This window comes from Rhinolophus hipposideros (genome assembly GCF_964194185.1).
Source record: "Rhinolophus hipposideros genome assembly, chromosome: 10".
In the NCBI taxonomy this organism is placed as follows: Eukaryota; Metazoa; Chordata; class Mammalia; order Chiroptera; family Rhinolophidae; genus Rhinolophus; species Rhinolophus hipposideros.
Window position 1 is genome coordinate 34,498,217 of NC_138056.1, and position 21,922 is coordinate 34,520,138.

General features: G+C 41.4%; 1 protein-coding gene across 2 annotated transcripts; it reads left to right on the plus strand.

Moving 5' to 3' along the window:
• The first annotated feature begins 756 nt into the window (after nt 1-756).
• Nucleotides 757-21,579, plus strand: SPTY2D1 (SPT2 chromatin protein domain containing 1). Of its 2 annotated transcripts, none has more exons than XM_081062464.1 (6): nt 757-895; nt 10,418-10,532; nt 11,265-12,821; nt 14,275-14,443; nt 16,582-16,659; nt 18,075-21,579. In XM_081062464.1, the coding sequence occupies exons 3-6, from the start codon at nt 11,342-11,344 to the stop codon at nt 18,166-18,168; spliced, it is 1,821 nt and encodes a 606-aa protein (XP_080918590.1). In that variant the 5' UTR covers nt 757-895; nt 10,418-10,532; nt 11,265-11,341; the 3' UTR covers nt 18,169-21,579. The 2 variants fall into 2 exon arrangements, with proteins under 2 accessions (XP_080918590.1, XP_080918589.1); XM_081062463.1 differs by lacking the exon at nt 757-895 and adding an exon at nt 1,138-1,403.
• The last annotated feature ends 343 nt before the right edge of the window (nt 21,580-21,922 follow it).

Sequence of the window (21,922 nt, forward strand, 5' to 3'; positions counted from 1 at the left end):
GGAGTGTGCTCCCTTGGTGCTTCAAGCTTTCACTTTAAAAAACCTTTCTCTCTGCAGACTGTGTCGCCCCCTCTCTTGATTTCTGTCCTCAAAGGATCCACAAGGACCCCTGCGCTGGTAATATCTCATTTTGGCAGCCTTAAATGTAAAAATGCAGTGAGTGCCACAAGTCAGCATTAAACGTCAGTTCAAAGAGTAAGACCAGGTAGCTTTGTCTAGTATTTTTTTAAAGGTTTATTGCGATTTGATTTCCATACTGTAAACCTCACCTATTTTAAGTGTACAATGATTTTTAGTAAATTTACAGCACGATCATTACTGCCAGCTAGTTTGGGGGCATTTCTATCACTGAAAACATCCCTCCTGTCCATTGCAATCCTGGCCTGTTCCCACCCTTAGCCCCAAATCCTCCTAAGGAGTGTATTTTACTGGGTCGAGATAACCTTACAGACTACAGGTAACCCTTAAGTGGAACCCAGGAGTGGACTCCCAATGAATACGAATATGGGGCACATATGCATGTTTTATCAATGTACCAACTATTTCCAGGCAGGGTCTGTGAGAACTTCCTTCATGCACCCACTGAGCAAAACACGGCTGGCTGACCTACGTGGAGTTTTTAATCTAAATGGGGCAAAGGCAGTAAAGGGGTGCCTCTATACGTGGCATGCCTGCATCTGTGTAGGAGGCGAGCACAGCCAAGTGCCAGGACGTGATGAATGTGCATCCAAGACGGAGGACCAGTCGGTGTCGTTTGCGCCTGCGCGGCTTCGCGAGCGCCTAGAAACCAGTAACTGAAAACTCCTGCGCGAGACCTGTCGGTTCTGCTGTCGGGACGCTGCCTTCTCGACACTGAGCGTCCACCCGTGACACCCAGCGAACCCAGGCCTGGAAGGTAACCCCCACCCCCTCGTTTTCCCTACCCACGGCTCATAAGGAGCGCCATCATCATTAGGCCGCCCTGCAGAGCCGCCAGAGAAGGGGCTCTCGGCCTTAGCCACACCCCGTCGTTTACTAGACCCTGTCTCCTTGGTCGGTTAAGGGCTTAGTCCCGCCCCTTCGAGATGACGTCAGCAGCCACGTACCACGTTTCTACGTGTCTCGAGCCTACGAGCGGAAGTTACGCCAGGGACTCGCGAGTGAGCGACGGACCTGAAAGGATATAGGCCGCTTGAGGAAAGGGGGCGGGCAGACGGCGTTGGACGGCGCCGGAAGTGGTCGTGCTGGGGAGGGGTGGGAAAGGGGTTGGCCCGCTGGCTCACCGGGCTGCAGCTGGCCGCCTGGCTAAGGCGTAGCTTCCCTCCTTTCCGAGAACCTGGCCCATTCCGTCCGCTTCGGCCAACATGGATTTCAGGGAAATTCTCATGATAGCTTCCAAAGGACAGGGAGTCAACAACGTACCGGTATGTAGCCGCTGGGGCGCCCCGGCAGGAGAGCCTCATCTTCCAAGTTCGGAATGGGTATCGGGTGGAACTTGCAGGCATCCGCCTGTCGGCTCCCAGAGAGGCAAGACCTGACCGCCTGTATTTCCTCGTTTGGGGCATGGACTTCTGGGCACTCCGGCGTGAGACGCGAGGCGGGGGCCCTGCGGCGAGCGGGGCTCGGGTGTGTGAGTCGGGTGAGGGCGGCCGGGTGGGGTCGCGTCGGTTCTGGCCCCGCCGGAGACTTCGGCCCCAGCGATGCGGAGGCAGCGCGTGTGCTGGGAGGCCGGGGGTTAGGGAGCTCGACTGCCTGCCTGCTGGCCGACTTCCTGCCTGTTTCCGGGCGGAACCCTTCGTGGTTTCCAGAACAAGTTGTCTTGACTCCGCGAACGAGGTGAGGTACGGCCTCCCAGGGACCACCTTTCGTGCCGGGCAGAGACAGCGAGCGGGCTCCGCGAAACCCTTGGCCGCCCGCCGCAGCGGTGCGCTTGTTTCGGCGCCCGTTTCCTCGAGGCCTTCCAGCCGCGTCTTTGTGTGAAGTCTAGGTCCCATTCGCTCAGCCACGGCGGCCAGTTCGCGGTGCGAGACGTCTAAAATCCGGACCCTGGAGTGGGGGCAGGTGCCCGGGTGGCGCGGTTGTAGCTGCTTTGCACGAACGAGTCGCTTCTGGATCCTCAGCTGGGACCCGGGGCACAGCTGTCGGCCGAGGACGTGCGGGGCGGTGCCGGCCGTGTGCGCCCTGAGATGTCGGACTCCCGCTGCTCCCACGGGCGAGTTAACTCGGCTGGGGTCCGTGGAGCTGCCACGTCCTAGAATTTTGTACGTTGCGAAATGTTACTTTGTTTCTTTCCTGCGCTTGTTTGCGGATGCTGGCCCATTCTGTGACCCTTTTTGAAAACGTTGATTTGAACATAGTAAAATAACTGGTGCATAAAACTGGTCTCTCCCAGTCATTATCTGTCTCTCCATCTCCATCCCAAGTGCTCTTAATAAAATCATTCTCCTAAGCCCCGTGAGTCATAAGCTCCGCAGGTCGATGGTTCTGGGCTTAAACGTTTGAAACCGTGAACAGAATTACTTCCTGCCTCTGTAAATTTCCTAGACGCGTCACTCTGAGGTCTGGTAATATTGGATCTCTGCATTAGGTTCACAGTTCATTCAACATCTTCCTGAATTCAGTGGAGGTTCAAAATAGGTGATAGTACTGGTTTTGATGCCCAGGAATATTCTGTGGAGAAATTATAACCAAGAATCAAGTTAGTTGTTTCTTCTTCTAAAAACTGATAACTGCTGAAGAAAAGTAGACATTCCCAGAACAAAAGCAGATTTCAAAATATGTGTATGTTTCACAATATATACATTATCTATTGATTGGAATAACAAAGATTGGAAGCAGAAAGGAAAACAGGTATATTAGTGAGGTCATTTAAAATTTAATAGATGAACACAGGTATGTATGTTATGAAAGCATGCTTTTCCTTACCCGCTCCCTTCCACTCAAAAAGCTAGTAAGCTTAGAAGTTTGATTTAGTTTGCAGCATTATAATCCTTATCTTTTTACGTCAGATGAATATACATTATAAAAGAAACTGTTGAGGAATAGAGCAAGACTAGTTAAATTTATTCCACGATCTTGCTTTAATTGGATTCATCTCATTCTTCTAAGTTATATTCTTCATCAGCTCAAAGTAAAGCCTTTTAGATTTTAGAGTACACCATCAGTGCAAACAGTATATAAAGCCTAGGAAAAATGCTGTCTTTCAGCAGGATTCCTCTTCCTAAAGTCAACTGTGGAAAGAGACACATTCTTACAAAATGTATATTTTTAAATTTTAGACACTTGTAAAACATACAGATATGCCCACACCCATATTTAATATATGTTAACATTTTGCCATATTCATATTTTTTAAAAGGAATAAAGCCTAATTGATACAGCTGAAGAGTCTCCCAACCCCAGTTTCCTTTTTTTAAATTATGAAATTTAATATATGGTACTATATGGTACTATAATACAGATTGTTATAAAACAAATATTCTTGTAAACCACCATCCAAGTCAAGAAACAATATTTCAAACCACATACACACACCCTGCTTGACATAAACTTGATTGATTGATTGATGGTCTGAGAACTACAGAGGATTTGCAGTAATTGACAGCTGTAGCTTGAACCCTGTCTAATGCATGGTTCATTTCTCCCTTTTAGCTGTATTCTCCCCTACCCTCCATTTGGATCTTGCCAGAGCTGATGTTCAGATTTCAGTCTTCAGAATTCTGATGTCAGACCTTTACAACAGAAAGGAAATACCACTAATGTTGATTAGACTGAAATCCAAGGGAGGCTAAAATCTAAAACACCTGTCTGTATAGCCCCTTCAAACTCTTGGCAGGGCTTTATTTTTGAGAGGTGTCTACGAATGGTATCTGGCTTGAGAAGCAATGAATATTTATTTTCCTAATGGAACATCTGTCATTTCCACTGTTTGGAGTATTCGTTATTTTTATAATGTTTTAGTTAAAACAGAAAGGATTGCATCATGCCTGGAAATATTAGGCACAGGATCATTTCCCAGTGGAAATCTGAATACAAAATAACAGCTGATCAAGGTGATGTAACCAGTCATTGTCTTTAGCTCTGTTTGTATTTAAAGGAGAAAAGATATTTTTGGTAACCTTGCACTTAGTTCACCTCCTATAATCAATTATAACTGGATTGCCTTCTTTTAGCAAAAACAAAATGGTTGTCTTGTTTTGATAGAATAGCAGAGTTTAGAATATGGATTCCTTTAGGTTTCAGGTAGCTGTAATTGATGGCTTGTAGGGCATGAGACAAATTACATGGTCTTTCTCACAGTCAGATTGTGAGAATCATCCCAGACAAGGTGCCGGAACTCTGGTGTGACCCTCAAACCAAAAACTAAAGGAGATTCATGTGGTACCAGATACATAAGGATTTGGGGTGCTGTAGCCCCTTAAGGAGAAGAATGTAGGTGCGAAAATGGAGCCCAGGGACTTTAACTGGGATGGCGATTTCAGATGTCTTCAGGGGCCAGGTAAATAACGTAAGTTCTTGAAGTAGTCTGGATATAGAATGATAGGTGCCAAATTCCGTGTATTCAAAAGAAGCCTACCATTTGTTACAGTTATTATATTTCCTTTTAAAGAGCAGTATGGGCCAACAAAAAAGTTTCTTCAGGTAGTCACTTTGAACCCGTGACCTATAATTGATTATAACTGGATTGCTCCCACTCCTGGATATGAAAATGACTTTTCCAGTGCTTGGTGCAGCTTTGGATTTCTAGCCTCGAGCAGTACTTCTCAACCAGTGTTTTAGGGAAAGGGTCTTTTAGAAACTACTGCCCCCACAGAGACTCTATTATTTCTCTTCCCCATCATTACCTAGATAATCTCTTTCTGAAAAATAATAGCAACAGCAATTAACAGCTGTAGTGCTTACTCTGTGCCAGACACTGTTCTAAGCACTTTATGTATATTAATTACTTTAATCACCATAATGACTATAAGGAAGGTTGTTTTACAGATGAAATTGAGGCCCAGAGAGATGAAGAAACTTGCCCAGAGTCACACAGCTAATTAATGGCAGGGCAAAGAATCTCATCCAGGCAGACTGGTTCCAGAGTGCTTGTTCTTAGTCACGACCCTGTGTTGAATGCGGAGAGTATATTAGATATAGGGTGGAGAGGAAGTTTGTCAATCTATACAGCCTGCACCACTGAACCCATCCAGCTCAGCCCCAACTCCAGCCTAATAGAGCCTTAGGCAGTAACCCTGTTGGTTTTTTGATGACATTTCTCAGTGTCCAGTAAAGTCTGATGGCAGAGAAATTGAAGGGCCAAACCAACAGCATTTGAAACTGGTGGATAGAGAGAGATTTCCGGCCTGGTAGGGAGACTGCCAGCACGGTTAACAGAAATAGAATCTGAGGGGGAGGGAAGATAAGACAGAAAGTTCAGTGATGGACCTGTTTGAGGAAATGGCACTGTCCTAGAGGCAGGTGGAAATTAGAGAATGGCATTGAAGATTGAGGTTAGAGCTGGAGATGAAAGTGTTGGGATTAAATAAGTGAGGCTTATTGTGGTGAGAACATTTTTGGACCTCAGTCAGACCTAGGTTCTAATTCAGATTGCTACAAACTGAGTGACAGCTAGTAAATACGCAGTTGTCCTTTTTGGGCCATTTCTGACGTAGAGGTTGGGCGAGAGGATCTGAAGTACCTATCTGATATTACATTTTATAATCAGGTATATTTTTATAAATACTCTAATAGTAAATTTTACATTTAACCCCATAGCAATCCTAAATGGAAACCTTTTTGGTGGTTTTCTTTTCACCCTCTTAGCTACCCAGCTAAGCAAAGCCTAATGCAAACCATTGGTTTTCCAGGCCTACATTCATTCCCTGGCTATGATGTTTTGAGAAGATTTTAGAAATTGTATAGTGATTATTAAAGTTAAGACTATATTTGACTATTCCTAACTCTTAAATTGTAACCAATAATAGATCTGTAATGTATGTAACTATTGGGAAATTTGTATCCTCTACAATGACAACAATATATTAATTATCTCCTTAGTAAAGAATAGCTTTCAAGAAGGGATTGACTGTTGATTCCAACATAATGTACTATTTGGTGAACACATTATTTCCAGGTTGAAAGCTTCTTATTTTCTTAATCTGACCATACAGAATAATCTCAATACAAGGAGCACATGTGTTTTAAAGTGACTTAATGTCTTCTAGGTCTGTTGGCTTCAGAATTACAAATCTTGGCAAAACCTCTGATATCGTATTTAAATGGCATAAACTTCACTGTTGTGGACTATTTATTGGGGCCCAGCAGAAGGACTGAGTTGGCTTGCCATATTATGAAATGGATACACTTAGGATGAAAGAAACTCTTGTCCAGCTGCTTTTCATGAAGCTGAAACAATGAAGCAGCCTGGTGCCTTGAATCGGATTCAGAATTGGTGGATGCATCTTGCTGTGCTGCTGCTGGAGCTAAATGTGACCATCTGATGGAGGGGAGAGTGCCAAACAGTTCTCCTGCCTTGTTAAATAGAATATAATGTAATCCCAGCCCGAAGCTTTCTTAAATACTTTTATTGAGATATAATTCACATACCATAAAACCCACCCATTTAATGTGTACGATTCAGTGGTTTTTAGTATATTCACAGAGTTATGCAACCATCACCACTGTATGATTGCAGAACATTTTCGTCATCCTCAAAAATACTCCCTTTTAGCAGTCACTCCCCGTTCCCCCTCTCCTCAGCCTCTGGCAACTACTAATCTACTTTCTGTCTCTGGATTTGCCAGTTCTGGACATTTCATATAAATGAAATCATATACCCAATGTAGCACTACATGGTTATAGGTATCGAAAATATGGTAAAATGTATAGGCCATAGATAAATGATTACATAGATAAATGATTATACAAAATAGATGACATTTTTATTTTGAAAACCCTCGTCGTTAATTTTTACTCGACTCTAATATTAAGTTTGAAAATAGATGCCTTCAAAGGCCAAGAGAATATCTTGTGGAGAATGAATGCTTTGTAAGTTGGTTCCTAACATCTTCGAACTGTGAGAAATTATAATTATTTCTCTGGTTTAACTAAAATTAAGAGATAGTTTCTTTGACCATTAAATGTTTCAGCAAGGATATCATTTTAATTCTTTGGGCGTAAAAATAATATAGTAGAACTTTAAAAATGACAATTATGTAAGTAAATTTAAATGGTGGTAATGAAATTTTATTCTATTGTTAGTGTTGACTTTTCTAATAACATAAAAGCAGGTTTTGTTTTTCTTTCTCAAATAAAAACTTTTAAAAGAAGAAAATGAGATATACTATGTGGCTCAGATGGTCAGTTTTATGCTGGCTTTTGGGATTCTTTGCTGAGTGAATCCGAGTTCTTGAACTACCTGCCCCCGCCTTGTTTCTTCCTTGTGGTCTGCCTTTCCTGTATTTATGTTCCTTAGTCTGTATTTCCTAAAGCACAGTACACGTAGCTTTGGCTCTCCCATGATTTTAGGTGATACAAAAATACTTTTTATTCTAATAGTTGCGTTCTTTTAAAAAAGTAGTTATATATTTTGATATAATTTGGAAAAATGTAAGGAGCTTTCCAAGCCAGCCGTTTCATGGATATTAGTACTTGGGGTAAACCTGTAATAATAGTAAGTCGTGGTGTTAGGTACTTTCTTAAAATTATTGAATAATAATACAGGTGGTATACTAAAAGGGAAAAAAAATGGAAGTGGTATGTGAATGACTGAAGCCTGTTGGTAAGCGTTATTAAACTGCCCATTTAAGTTGTTTTTCTTTTGGGTGCCTGTATTCAGTCAAGAGTAGTTTTTCTACTAGTCATAATCCCATTACTTATCTCTAAAAGGTCCAGGATAGGAAGAAAGGTGTCTATCCTGAAATCAAGTTGGGAAGTGCTCATTGCTGTAATATCTAGATAACAAACCAATCCTATTTAAATACCACCAACCTGTATATTGGCATTTTTCTGTGGGAAACACTGTATAAGCTGTGATTTGGAAGGTAATTATGGGCTATATAATTGACAGGGACAGGAAAATCTTAAGTGTTAGCACTAAAAATCCATCCTTTCTCTTTTGACAAATGTACCTGACGGGGTGGAGTGAGTGTGTGCACCTGTGCTTATGAATCTGTACATATCTCGTGCAACTTGAATCATACTCACCGTGGCCCTTCCATTATGAAAATGTGAGCTTCTTGTGGATAAGGTCTATGTTTGAGGTTCTCGTAAACCAGGACAATTTTATGTAGTTAGATAAGCCGTATGCCCCTTTCTCCTCAGTATCCCTTTACCTCTCCTTTAAATATTGGTCCCCAATCCACTGTGGAAAGGGTCTACAGTTAAATTTACAAAGATACGGGTTTTTTAAAGGATCTCATTGTGACTCAGCCAAGGTAACTGGGAAAGGACTCTGGCTGCTGTTTTGGGATTTCTCTCAGGGATGTGTGACTTCTCAGCATTGCTATCTTGCAGGCTTTTCAGGTTGGATTAGGGCCTGCTTCATTGTTAGACTAACTTGGCTAGAAGTTCCAGCCTGTTTAAGACGCCTTGTGTTAGGCAGTCGAATGGTAAGCAATGGATCCTTTGGCTTTCCTCCAGGAAGTTCATATACGTTTTGGGGATCATTGTTTGGTTCCTAAGTAGCTCAATTTGTTCTGAGTATTTGGTTTTTTTAACTACCTAGCACAGCAACAGGTTCAGGGAATAAGAATATCACCTACCTAATAAGACAAAAGAGGGAGGGTACTTTAAAAAATCTTACTTCCTGGGGGCCGGCTCAGGCAGTTGGAGCTCCATGCTCCTAACTCCGAAGGCTGTGCTCCTAACTCCGAAGGCTGCCGGTTCAATTCCCACATGGGCCAGTGGGCTCTCAACCATGAGGTTGCCAGTTCAATTCCTCAAGTCCCACAAGGGATGGTGGGCAGTGCCCCCTGCAACTAAGATTGATCACGGCACCTTGAGCTGAGCTGCCGCTGAGCTCCTGGATGGCTCAGTTGGTTGGAGTGCGTCCTCTCAACCATAAGGTTGCAGGTTCGACTCCCGCAAAGGATGGTGGGCTGCGCCCCCTGCAACTAATAATCGCAACTGGACCTGGAGCTGAGCTGCGCCCTCCACAACTAAGACTGAAAGGACAGCTTGAAGCTGAATGGCACCTTCCACAACGAAGATTGAAAGGACAACAACTTGAAGCTGAACCGCACCCTCCACAACAAAGATTGAAAGGACAACTTGACTTGGGAAAACAAAGTCCTGGAAGTATACAGTACATACTGTTCCCCAATAAAGTCCTGTTCCCCTTCCCCAATAAAATCTTTAAAAAAAAATCTTACTTCTTAGGGCATAAATTTAATGTAATGGTCCGAGAAATGAATCATCCCAAACTGAGTTATTAGCTCTATAAATCATACTTCCTTAATGATAGATACTTATAAAATGGAAATGTTTTTCCTTTCATACTTCAAATTAACAGTATTCTAATTTTAGTGATTTCCCAATGCAATTACATAAAAAATGAAGCCCAGAGAAAGACCTTCTGTGCCAGGATAATGGTAACAGTGTTCATTCTTTGGGTAATATGTAAACCTGGCTAAAAGAGTTTATGTGGCAAATTTTTATTTAATGAACCTAAGAGGTACATTGTTAAAGGTTACAGAGAATTGGGCCCTTCTTGCTGCTTAGATTTCTTTGAAATGTTTTTTAACTATGGTTTGCCACCAGCCTTTGCCTATAGTCAGAGTAAAATCTCAGTGATTCATGTTGTAAGCAAAATAACCTATGTAGCCACGAATCCCTGCTAGAAAATCATCTAGACTAGGGTACTCAGGAAAGAACACAGTTGTGAGTAGTAGTTTTTTTTCTGCTTGTTTGAAAAGTTGGACTTTGAAATGCTTAATTCTGAAGAAGGCTGTTTGGTTTTAAGGAGGGTGCAGCTCACAGTGGCCCATGTGGGGATCGAACTGGCAACCTTGGTGTTATTAGCACCACGCAGTAACCAACTGAGCTAATCAGCCACCCCGAAGGCTGGTTTTTTAAATCAGAATTGTAAAACAATCTGTTCTAAGTGGTGGCTTTTGGTGTTTTTTTTTTTTTCTTTTTTCTTTCAGTCCCCAAAAGGTACCTACCTTTTTGGAGAAATAACCTGAAAATAGTGTTTCTCTGAATTTTTCATTTATGCATTATTTGGGATGTTACAGAGAAACCACACAAAAATAGTTATCCATAATCATATTTAGCCTGAAATTTTATGGCTAAGCTTTAATGCGGGTTATATGATCTCTTAAGTATTCAGAATAGGTTTTCCAGTCAACATTGAAACCTCTCTTATCTCTTGGCACAGTGCCTTACATCTAATAGACAATATGTTTTTAAAGTTGAATTGCTTATAACTTTTACACTTTTTTTTTTTTTTTTTAAGAAAAGGTACAGTTTGGCAGTGGGTCCTTCCAAAAAAGACCCCAAAGTTAAGGGTGTCCAATCAGCAGCTGTACAAGCTTTTCTCAGAAGAAAAGAAGAGGAGCTCAGACGAAAAGGTTTGTATCTATAGCCTTACTTTAAAGTCTTCCATGGTCACAACTAGCTGTAATAATGTAACAGGCTAATGGATTTGTTGCTTGTGTGTCTGAGTCAGCTGTGTTTACATTATGTATGTTCTTACGTTGATCATTAGTATATACGCTATCTTTTAGTCCCTCTTAAGTTAAAAGCTCTTTGGGGATAGTGACCATATCTTCTCATTGACTATAGTAAGGGCCTCAATAAAAACTCCATTCTTTGATCTTGGTATTGAATCTGCTTTTAATTTATTTTGCATTTTTATTGTTGTTGTTGTTGTTAAGAGTGCTATCTACAAGGTTAAAATAGAGGCAATTTTTGAAAACCAGTGAACTTAAGTGATTTTGCTTCGTATAAATGACGGCAACTGATTCAGTGAGTTTGAGTATTCATTGATTCATAATAACAACTGCTAAGTGGGTACCAATATTCCCTTAACTTGATATATTTTTTGTGGTATGAACTATTTCAATACTTAAAAGCCAAGTCTCTCACGTGCTTAGTCATATAGAAAACCCTTATGTGACCCATTCGTTATATTAAGATGACTCAATTGATACTTGTTCAAATGACTTCCCCATTTGATTCCTAGATGTCTTCAAACTGTATTGTTTCAAACTAAATATAGCTTGTGTTTTGGCTACGTACTGATTTCAGATGAACATATTATCTTGAGACCTTGAAATCTGTTCTGGTTTTGTCAATTTTAGCCTTAGAAGAGAAAAGGAGAAAAGAAGAACTAGTGAAAAAGCGAATTGAGCTAAAACATGACAAGAAAGCAAGAGCTATGGCCAAGAGGACAAAGGATAATTTCCATGGGTATGATGGGATTCCTGTTGAGGAAAAGGCGAAGAAGAGACAAGCAATGGAAAGCCACGCTAGTCAGGGAACAGACCAAGAGTATGACATGGAAGAAGAGGATGAATTCTTAGAATACAATCAAGCAGCATCAGAGCCAGAGTATGAAGAAGAGCAAGAACCTCCCAGAGTTGAAAGCAAACCAAAGGTCCCCCTTAAAAGTGCCCCACCACTCATGAACTTCACTGATCTACTCAGGCTGGCTGAGAAAAAGCAGTATGAACCAGTGGAAATCAAAGTGGTGAAGAAAACAGAAGAGCGGCCTATGACTGCTGAAGAACTGAAGGAGCGAGAATTTCTTGAACGAAAGCATAGGAAGAAGAAACCTGAGACAGATGCAAGACTACCTCCAACCAAAAAGGGACCCTCTCAGAAAGGAAGTGTGGGCACAAAACTTAGCCAAGTTTCTGGGGACAAGCATCCTCCTTCCAAGGGTACTCCCCTTCCTCACGCTGAGAAGAAATCCAGACCCAGCACAGCTAATGAGAAACACTTAGGTTTGTTTTCATCTAAATCCATGCCAGGAGAGAGGACCAAAATAGGACCTGGCAGTTGCTCCCAACCCTCGGTTCGTGAGGGCCACGACAGACCTGTTTTCAATGGGGCTAGAAAGACCCACTCGAGTACCTATTCACCAGGTGTCCCAAAGACTTCTGCTAAAGGGACTCAGAAATCTGCTGCTGAGCACAAAGCCAAAAAATCTCCGCATCCTAGCCATTCCAGGTCTGGGTCCACAGTCACCCCACATAACAAGGCAAAGAGTGCAGGTGTCAAGCCGCCAGGTGGCAGCTCCAGCTCAGCCCCTGGGCGGCCCAGCACAGGGACTGCTCAGCCTACACTTTCTTCTGGCCCTGTTCCCAGGCGCCAGAATGGCAGCTCCAGCTCAGGACCTGAGCGATCGGTCAGTGGAATGAAGAGGTCAACTAGTGACTTCAATCCTTCCGGACGGACAGTCCAGAGTCCTTCTGGACGGACAGTCAGTGGTACAAATGGTCCTGGACGACCTGCAGGCAGCTCAAGTGGCCCTGGGCCTGGGCGACCCATCAGTGGCTCAGGTGGTTCTGGGAGATTGGTGGGCAGCTCTGGTGGCCCTGGGCGGCCTGTGAACAGTCCACATGACCTTCGACGACCAGTGAGTGGCTCAGGACCCCCTGGGAGGTCAATCATTGGCCCTGGTCGGTCAGTAAGTGGCTCAGTTCCAGCTGGACGAACTGTCAGTAATTCCGGTCCTGGAAGACCAGTGAGCAGTTTGGGACCTGGGCGAACAGTTAGTAGTTCAGGCACGCCCCTAAAGCCCAAGTGCACTGTTGTCTCAGAAACAATTTCCTCCAAGAATATCATTAGCCGGTCCAGCAATGGACAGATGAATGGAATGAAGCCTCCCTTACCTGGCTACAGATCTGCCCAAGGTAAAATTGCCCTTCACCGTGGAGTATTTGACACTGGGAAATTGGAAAACATCCTTTGTTTTATCTAACCAGTGGCCCTGTAAACCCTTCTGTGTGGCTTTCATTGTACTCTTATGTTGATAGAATCCTGATGCTTTGTCCTGTGCCTGAGAGTTTCTTTAGTGATCATGGCTTGGAAAAGTCTTTAGAAAGAGAGTTACCTAGAGCCCTCTCTGTTTACCCTTAAAATGTCTCCAAGTTTAATAAACTTAGTTATGTGATTTGGAAGACAGCGTGAATATATGTGCCTTATAAAGATGAATGAATGAATTCCTCTTTACCTTTTCACGAGGATGAAAGAAACATGTCTTCAAGGATTGCAGGGTATTTGTAAGCTTGAAGCCTTTTGGTGCATTATTTATTCACCAAATATTTTAGGAATCTATTGTCCCAAGGTATGGGATTGGTGGCACCTACCAGCTACTAGGTCATAGTTTCTTCATGGTAATAAGCATTTGTTAAAGCACTTATTAGGCACCATAGAGAATATAAAAAGAAACAAAAGATGAGATTCCATGTTTTTAACTTCCTAACTCAACTAGAGCATTGATTCTCAACCAAGGACGATTTTGATCCCCAGTGGACATTTGGCAATGCCTAGAGATATTTTTGATTGACACAGCTGGGGACGGGATGGTACTGGCATCTAGTCGATAGTGGCCAGGAAAGCTGCTTTTATCCTACAGTGCATAGGACATCTCCTCGCAACAACGAATTATCTGGGCCAAAATGTCAGTAGTGCTGAAGATGAGAATGAAACTCTGAGCTAATGAGACAAGCCTTGCATATTAAGAACTTTAGAAGAACAAAAGGAGTGTCTGTAATCAAGGATTAGAAAGCAGTTATTTCCAGATATGGGTCTATTGATCAGTGCCTATCTTTTGCAAAAAGTTTAATCACTCTTGGTAAAATGACAAAAATAAGCATAATGTAGTTAGAGTTTTTCCTAAAGTCAAACTTTACTTGGTTTGAACAATTATCCATAATTCTGAGAACCTTTCCTACTTTATTGATTTTTTTTTTTTAAATTTAATGAGATTATGGTAATAAGAGTGGGTAGATTATTTTTGGTGTCTTTGTGAAATTAAGTTAGTTATCCTATAGCTATTTGTAATTGTTTTTGTTTGGGGTTTGTTTGTTTTTGTTTAGAAATTCTTCCAGCCTTTTAAATCTAGAAGAAGGGGGACTGCTACAGACAGCTCTAGTAAGCACTGTGATAGACGGGAAAATTCTGTTCCCTGTGGACACTGTGAAGTAGCGGGAACAATGTAGTAGTGACGCCCTGCTGTGCACCTGCTCCCTGGCTGTGGTTTTAGAGAAGACTGAGTTCTCAAAGTCTCAGTGTACATAGAACTGTGTTGGGATTATTTTAAGTTTTAATGCTTTTGTAAATAATGGCTTTTTTTGTTCTTAGGTCCTCAAAGGCTTTCCTTCCCTAGAGGTTACAAAAGGCAGCGAGAGTATGAAGAGGAGGATGATGAAGAGTATGACTCTGAAATGGAAGATTTTATTGAAGATGAAGGAGAACCTCAGGAAGAAATATCCAAGCACATTCGAGAAATCTTTGGCTATGACCGAAAAAAGTAAGGCTAAAGAAGATTTAGATACATTTTTTAATTTTGAATAATTTATGGCAAGGGGAAATAAAATAAGCATTAATAAGTAGAGGCATTGGATACAATTCTTTTTTTTCTCTCAAGTTTAAGATAAATTTTATTAGCAACAGTAGAAAATGTGTAACATCTACTGTGCCATCTTAAGTGTAAAATCCCTGAATACAATTCTTGATTAGGAATCCTTGTGTGATTGTTTAGATTTACTCCTTCGACACTTAATATTTAAGAGTTAATCCAGAATTATTTGTGTAGTTCCTCATGGGGGCCAAAAAGTATCCATTTTTAAACTTGTCATATTTATAAGACGTGTATTTAATTAGAATGAAGCAGCTTGGTGTAGTAGAAATAGATTGGCTTTGGGCCATCCCGGTGGCTCATGTGGTTGGAGCGCAGTGTTCCTAATGCAGAGGTCCCTGGTTCGATTCCCACATGGGCCAGTGAGTTGCGCCCTGTACAGGACTAAGATTGTGAACAACGGCTCTCTCTGGAGCTGGGCTGCCAAAGGCCGCTGTGGGCTACTGTGTGCTGCCACGAGTGGCCGGCAGCCATCATGAGCAGCCAGCAGCCCGCCAGAGCTGCTGTGGGCTGCTGTGAGCTGCTGTGAGCTGCTGTGAGCGGCCAACCAATGACCGGCGACTGACTGCCTCAGCTGCAGGGAGCACAAGGCTCATAACACCAGCGTGGGCCAGGGAGCTGTGTCCTACACAACTGGACTGAGAAACAACGGCTTGAACCAGAGTGGGGGGTGAGGGGCAGGCAGAAGAAGGGGAAAGATAAAAAGAAACTTTTTTAAAAAAAGAAATAGATTGGCTTTGGAATCAGAAAGCCATCCACAGAGCTACTATGTTGAAAGTTGGTCTGATGTGTGACACCTGCTTTTCTTTCTTTGGTATAAAAACCTTTGCGACTCAAAAGTGTGGTCCCTGGACAGCAGCATTGGCATCACCTGGGAGCTTGTTAGAAACGAAGCTCTCAGGAACCACTTCAGATCTCCTGAATCCAAATCGGCTTTATAAGGTTCCCAGGTGATTTATATGCACATTAAAGCATGAGAAGCGCTGGTCTAGAGGAAAGATCAGGGTTTGAATGGAAGTTCCACTACATACTAGCTGGATAAACTTGAGTAGATTATTTTTTACCCCCTTTTTCCGCCTCCCCCCTCCCTCCGGTTCAAGCCATTGTTTCTCAGTCTAGTTGTGTAGGACACAGCTCCCTGGCCCATGCTGGTATTATGAGCCTTGTGCTCCACTGACTGAAGCAGTCGGTTGCTGGTCGTCAGTTGGCCGCTCACAGCAGCACATGGCCGACCTCCGACTGCTCACCGGCTGCTCATCGCAGCCCTGTCTCCAGGGAGAGCCATTGCTCTCAATCTTAGCTTTAGAGGGTACATCTCACTGGCCCATGTGGGAATCCAACTGGCGATCTCTGCATTAGGAGCACGGCGCTCCAACCACCTGAGCCACCAGGCCAGCCCGAGGAAATTATTTTTAAAATGACATTTGGAAGGATTAAATGAGGAAGTGTATATGTAGAACAGAAGGGCTTTATCACAGTGCCTATCAACAAGTGCTTCCTCCTTCGAAGCCATAGATGTGAAAGAAGATCTTTTAAAAAAAAGATACTTAGGAGAAGAAAGAACTGGATTAAAAATCAAATGTTGGTCAAGCCATTAACCTATTTGCTTCAGTCTCCTCTGTTCGAAAGTCCTTTCCTACCTCACGATGTCCATGAAGTTCGTTAAATTTATGCAAAATAATTTTCACATATATATTGTGCTTTCAGGATTTTAATATAATCATGTAAATAGAGGTGAGTGAGTTGCGTAAGCATTGTTGGATTGGTACCTTCAACAGCATTAGATTCGGGAATAGTTGCTCATTTATTGGGGGGAATAAGGGCTCATTTAATTTGTATTTCAGAAATCCACTTCTACCCATCCTCTGTCCCATTAATTCCTTGCCAAGCAAGGAGGAGTAATCCTAAATGTGTGTGTGTGTGTGATTTAGTTAAAAAGATATTGATTTTAAAAACAGGAAGATGTAGTTCCTTTAGAAAATTGAGTTTTTTGTGTTTTTTTTTTAACAACTTGAATTTCCTCTTTTCAGATACACAGATGAAAGTGATTATGCCTTACGTTACATGGAGAGTAGTTGGAAAGAGCAGCAGAAGGAAGAAGCAAAGAGGTAAGTACAAAACTTAGCACATTTGTGTAGACATGTCTTAAAAATTCTTTTTCTGTGTGCTGCTTCAGTTGCACCATTGGGAGCAGGGGCTTTGGGCTACACAGTTCTGAATTCTAACCCTGCTTCCTTTCTGTGGGGTTTAGACAGATTTCCTTAGCCTTTCTAAATCTCGTTTTCTCATTTGTAAAGTGAGAATACACTGTGTTTACTGAATGTGGAATTGTGAGGATTAAGATATAATGTGGACAAGTTGCCTAGTGCAGTGCCTCACCCGTGTCGGCACACAGTAAATGCTAGAGGCCTCCTCTGATCCCGTTGTAGCGTGTTCTTTTTCTTCCTCCATCCGAATTCCCTTTCCCTATCAGGTACAGCTCAGTCTTGCTAACCTATGCCACTGCTGGCCTCACGGACCTGATGAGAGATGATCAGTCCCCTCTGCCTGATTCCCGTTTGGCTACCTGATAGCAAACTAATGATGATTTCTTGGGTAGGAGTAACAGATGATTATTTTGCTTCTGGTATTAACCTAATTCACCTCACTCTCAACCCAGAATATTAAGCCATTTTCTCCTTCTTGTCATCCCCTCCTATAACCAGATAAAATAGCAAACTAAAGTGTTGGGAATGGACAGGCATAGAATTTTATTTTATTTATTTATTTTTATTTTTCCTTTTTTAAAGATTTTATTGGGGAAGGGGAACAGGACTTTATTGGGGAACAGTGTGTACTTCCAGGACTTTTTCCAAGTGAAGTTGTTGTCCTTTCAGTCTTAGTTGTGGAAGGTGCAGCTCAGCTCCACGTCCAGTTGCCATTGCTAGTTGCAGGGGGCACAGCCCACCATCCATTGTGGGAGTCGAACCGGCAACGGATGTGGTTGAGAGGACGTGCTCCAACCAACTGAGCCATCCAGGAGCTCAGCGGCAGCTCAGCTCAAGATGCCGTGTTCAATCTTAGTTGCAGGGGGCGCTGCCCACCATCTCTTGCGGGACTCGAGGAGTTGAACCGGCAACCTTGTGGTTGAGAGCCCACTGGCCCATGTGGGAATTGAACCGGCAGCCTTCGTAGTTAGGAGCATGGAGCTCTAACCGGGCCGGCCCCGAATTTTATTTTTAAATAAACATTATTTTTAAATACTGTTGAGATAATTTTTATTTTATTACTTTAATGGGAATGTTAAGGTGTGTGGTTTGTATGTGAGGTCTTTTTTCCACTATAATTTGAGTCAGTGGCAGTGGCTCCTGGTACAAAATATTTTACCTGCTAATCTGTTTTCAGTGGTAAATAAAGCCTTGAGTCATTTTGAGTGCATCAATACATTCTATCTGAGCTCTCAGTTGAAATTCCATTCTTGCTTTTTAAAGAAAGTGGTAGTTTCACATATATTAACAGATACCTTTTTTTTTTTTTTTGACAGTTTAAGACTAGGTATGCAAGAGGACTTAGAGGAAATGAGACGTGAAGAAGAAGAAATGAAACGCCAAAAGACCAAGAAACTGAAGAGGCGTTAGCTGCTGCTTTTATTTTTGTGAAGTTCTGGAGACACCCTGCTGCAAGGAAGTCCTGCCTTCAGGCAGAAGAAACCCCCTTATCATTTTAGATTTATATTTGGGTCCTCGAGGAGAAGGAATGCATAATGTATAGTTTGAGCATAAAGTATTTTCAAATACTTTCCAGGGTGAAATCTGTAAAGCAGATAATATAATGCCAAGTGAGTGCTCTTCTGATGTTAACTGTTCAAGCGCCACTCTTGACCCTGATGAGCTGTGCACTCTAATGTGGGGCTGCTCACCAGGCAGCCGATCTTCTGTCCCTTTGCTGTTTTACAAAGGAAAAACAAAAAAAAAGATGCCTCTTGACTTTCATAAATCTCCTGATGCGTGAATAGGGCTATGACCAGCTCCCAGTCAAACTTAAATTTTGTCTTTTTATGAGGAACCTGGCCCTTCCGTGAATGTTGTCAGCAATAAAGCGACCTGTTCTAATCTATGTTTGGATTGGGAACTTGAAAATGTAGAGTAGGCTTTATAATTATATGGATGTCATCTCTGTGACTTTGAAGTAAAAAGTAGAATAAATAATACGGTATTCTGCATTATTCATGGATTGGATGCTGAGCATTCTTATTCAGTAATTTAGGTGATGAGACAGTTAACAAAAATTTTCCAAGTTAATATACAAGTTATGTCATTTAGTTAAGAATATTCTTTTCCAAGTTTTCCTTTCAGATTATTGTAAAACAGACGTTACTGTGCTGATTTTTATCTAAAAATTCATTTTTATATTGAAGAAAAATACTTATTTTATTCAAACATTAGAGTTGGAAGAGTAATAGTTTAAAAAGTAAGCAAGTGACATGTGAGGTTCTCCTTCCCCATTATAGAGCTATTTTGGAATCCAAGGTGCTCTTGTACTTCTTGATGTTAATGACTTTGCATTTTTATCTTAAAATTCCTTAGCAGTTAATGGCAAAAACCAAAAACTAAATTCTTGTGTATCAAGAGCACCACCTCCTCTTTTTGCCCATATTGCACTTTTATTTCAAACTATGCACTGTGAAGAAATTTTTTTCCCAGGTAGAAAATGATGTGCCCTGTAACGGGGGTTTTACTGGTCTGGGGAACTTCTTGCATTCTCACCTTTCTTCAAGTCATATCTATTGACTTGCTGTCTCTTAAGCCTCAAGTCCAAGCAATTCCAATCAGGCAGACCTAAGTTCTGGCTGGAGAGAAACCAAGTTTCCAGGAAAGTCAGCAGCAAAATGAGATACGATGCTAGAGAGCATTTATCCTAGATTCTACATGTGGAGGGTTGGGGACAGCGGGACATAACTCGTAAGCTTGTAGAACAGTTCTACAATAAACACTGTGGCTACCTTAACCCATTGGATGGTGGGGATTAAGAAGTAGGAGAGGTTGTCTTACAAAGAATCCTTCCTCTTCAAACGGCCCCAAATTTTAGTGTTCTTTTATCCATAAAGCTTTCTTTATTCTTCAAGTTTGGGTAGTACAGATGACCATTCATTAGCCTCCCTTAATGGGATGACCATATGACCCACTCCCTAAGACTGACTCATTTTGAATTGAATTTCAAACTTTGAAAGTGCGAGGATTTAATTTTGAAGTTGTATCCAATCGTGTCATCACTAGGAATAATGCCCTTTCCAGGGCTCCACATAGAACTGTTAATGCTGGTGGCAGAAAATCCTATTAACTCTCACCCATCACAAATACCCTCAGTGAAACTGATTTAAGGGTAGTGTGATACTCTAATAAAATAGATTTGGAACATTACAGTGGTACCTCGGTTTTCGAACATCTGTTGACAAACATTTTGGTTTATGAACACTGTAAATTTTATGGATCTGTGGTATCATTAGATAGTAAAATTCATGCTAAATTTGCAGTTTTAGGGGTTGACTTTAAAGTTCTGGAACGGATTAATCCATTGTGCATTCCTTTCTATGGGGAAACTGTGCCTCGGTTTTCGAACGTTTCAGAACTCGGTCTTCCGGAACGGATTACGTTAGAAAACCGAGGTACCCACTGTATTTCCTTTGCTGTCACTTATGTGCTTTATCCCCCTATTCAAAAGTTTTTTTTCTTGGATATAGATGTTTCAATATTCATACTCTTTGAAATCTGTAATTACAATCAAGTGCTCATCACAGCTGAAAAGATTTTTGGTGGCTTGAAGTTTACTAGCACTTTACTCAATGATATTGTGCAGTTATTTGTACAGAAAGGCACTATCGTGCAAGATAAAAGTTACAGAACTCAGTAGAGTCAGATTGTGTCCTTATGTCTGTCACTTGAGTGTTTCTTTTATAATGTAGAGGGCTGATTTTAGCATTCAACATCAACATAAAAGGGTACTCATTTAAAAAAAAATTTTTCTAAGTCTTTCAATCTTGGCCTTGTTTCCAAATCCTGTCTTCCATTTTGTTCTGCAATCCCTGACCCCTCTTAGAAAAAGCTCACAAACCTTCGAAGAAACTGGAATAGGCTGTTATTTTATCAAGGTTTACAAATTAAGTGCTTGATTTTTAATGTGTCCTTTATTGTTTGGATTTTCAGATTTTATTCAATATTTGAAGATGTGCCTTTTATTCGGTAATGTTAATTCATGAATGTAGTAATGTTATTTCACGATTGCAATGTTACATGATCATGGATGTGGCATTCTCTTAACAGATGATGTGAAAGGAAAGTAGTTTTCATAAAACTCATATGGCTCTGATTGCACAGTCCCACTTGCTTTTGATGTTGCTATGTCAAAGCAAGGGGCACTTTGTTCTAAGGCCACTTTCAGAACTTGTCTTTGTATTTTCTCTAAACTAAATGCAGTTATGTCCATTTGGAGGCCAGGGTATCACATGTCACAGGCAGCCTTACATGTGTGCCGTGAGAAGGTTCAAAGACTGTTAAAAAAGAAAGTCTATGGGAACTTGAAATTGCATTTTTTAATGTAATCCCCAAGATTTTCTCAAAGAAATAAATTACTGTTTTGTATTTTGTAACTTAAAAGCAGCTATTAGTACATTTCTGAGATATAGCAGGGAGACCAAAACATGTTTGGAAAGAGAATAAATATACGAGGAAAGACTGGTTGGTTTATTTTCAATGTGCTAAATATATTAATATTAGACTACTATTTATTTTGTGAGTGAATGTGATGAAATAAATATTCAGGTGTTTAGTGTATGATTAAGAGTGGGATATAGGTTTCTTTGGAGTTATTAAATCCATCATGTCTTCTACTTAATGGACAAATCAAGTTAAAAAAGCATTTACATACATTAGATTGTTAATCTGGTGCTGTCGACCTGCAAGAGAAACTACTTTTGCATATACAGGTGAAAGTTTTGCAATTTATGTATAAAAGAAATTGTAGGCATTAAAAATATTTTATTGTTATTTTCACTGGTTTGCATTTATTTACTAAAACTCCTTATTTCATCACCCTGAACATTTTTCCAGCTAAGAAACCCCAGTAGACTCATCAGACTTCAGAAATGGGTTTGTGTCCTTACATACATGCCTGTTCATTCTCCCTTACACATTCAAGCCTACTTAGTCCCTGCCACTGAACCTCATCTTCTCCTGCCCCCCACCATCTTAGAGAAGATACCCAAGTTAGAGCATTTTGGAGATACACTTGGAACTGGAGGGAAGAACTGGGTATACACTACTCTTATCAAGAAAAGCAGGTTCTGGGGCAGCCGGATGGCTCAGTTGGTTAGAGCGCAATCTCTGAACAACAAGA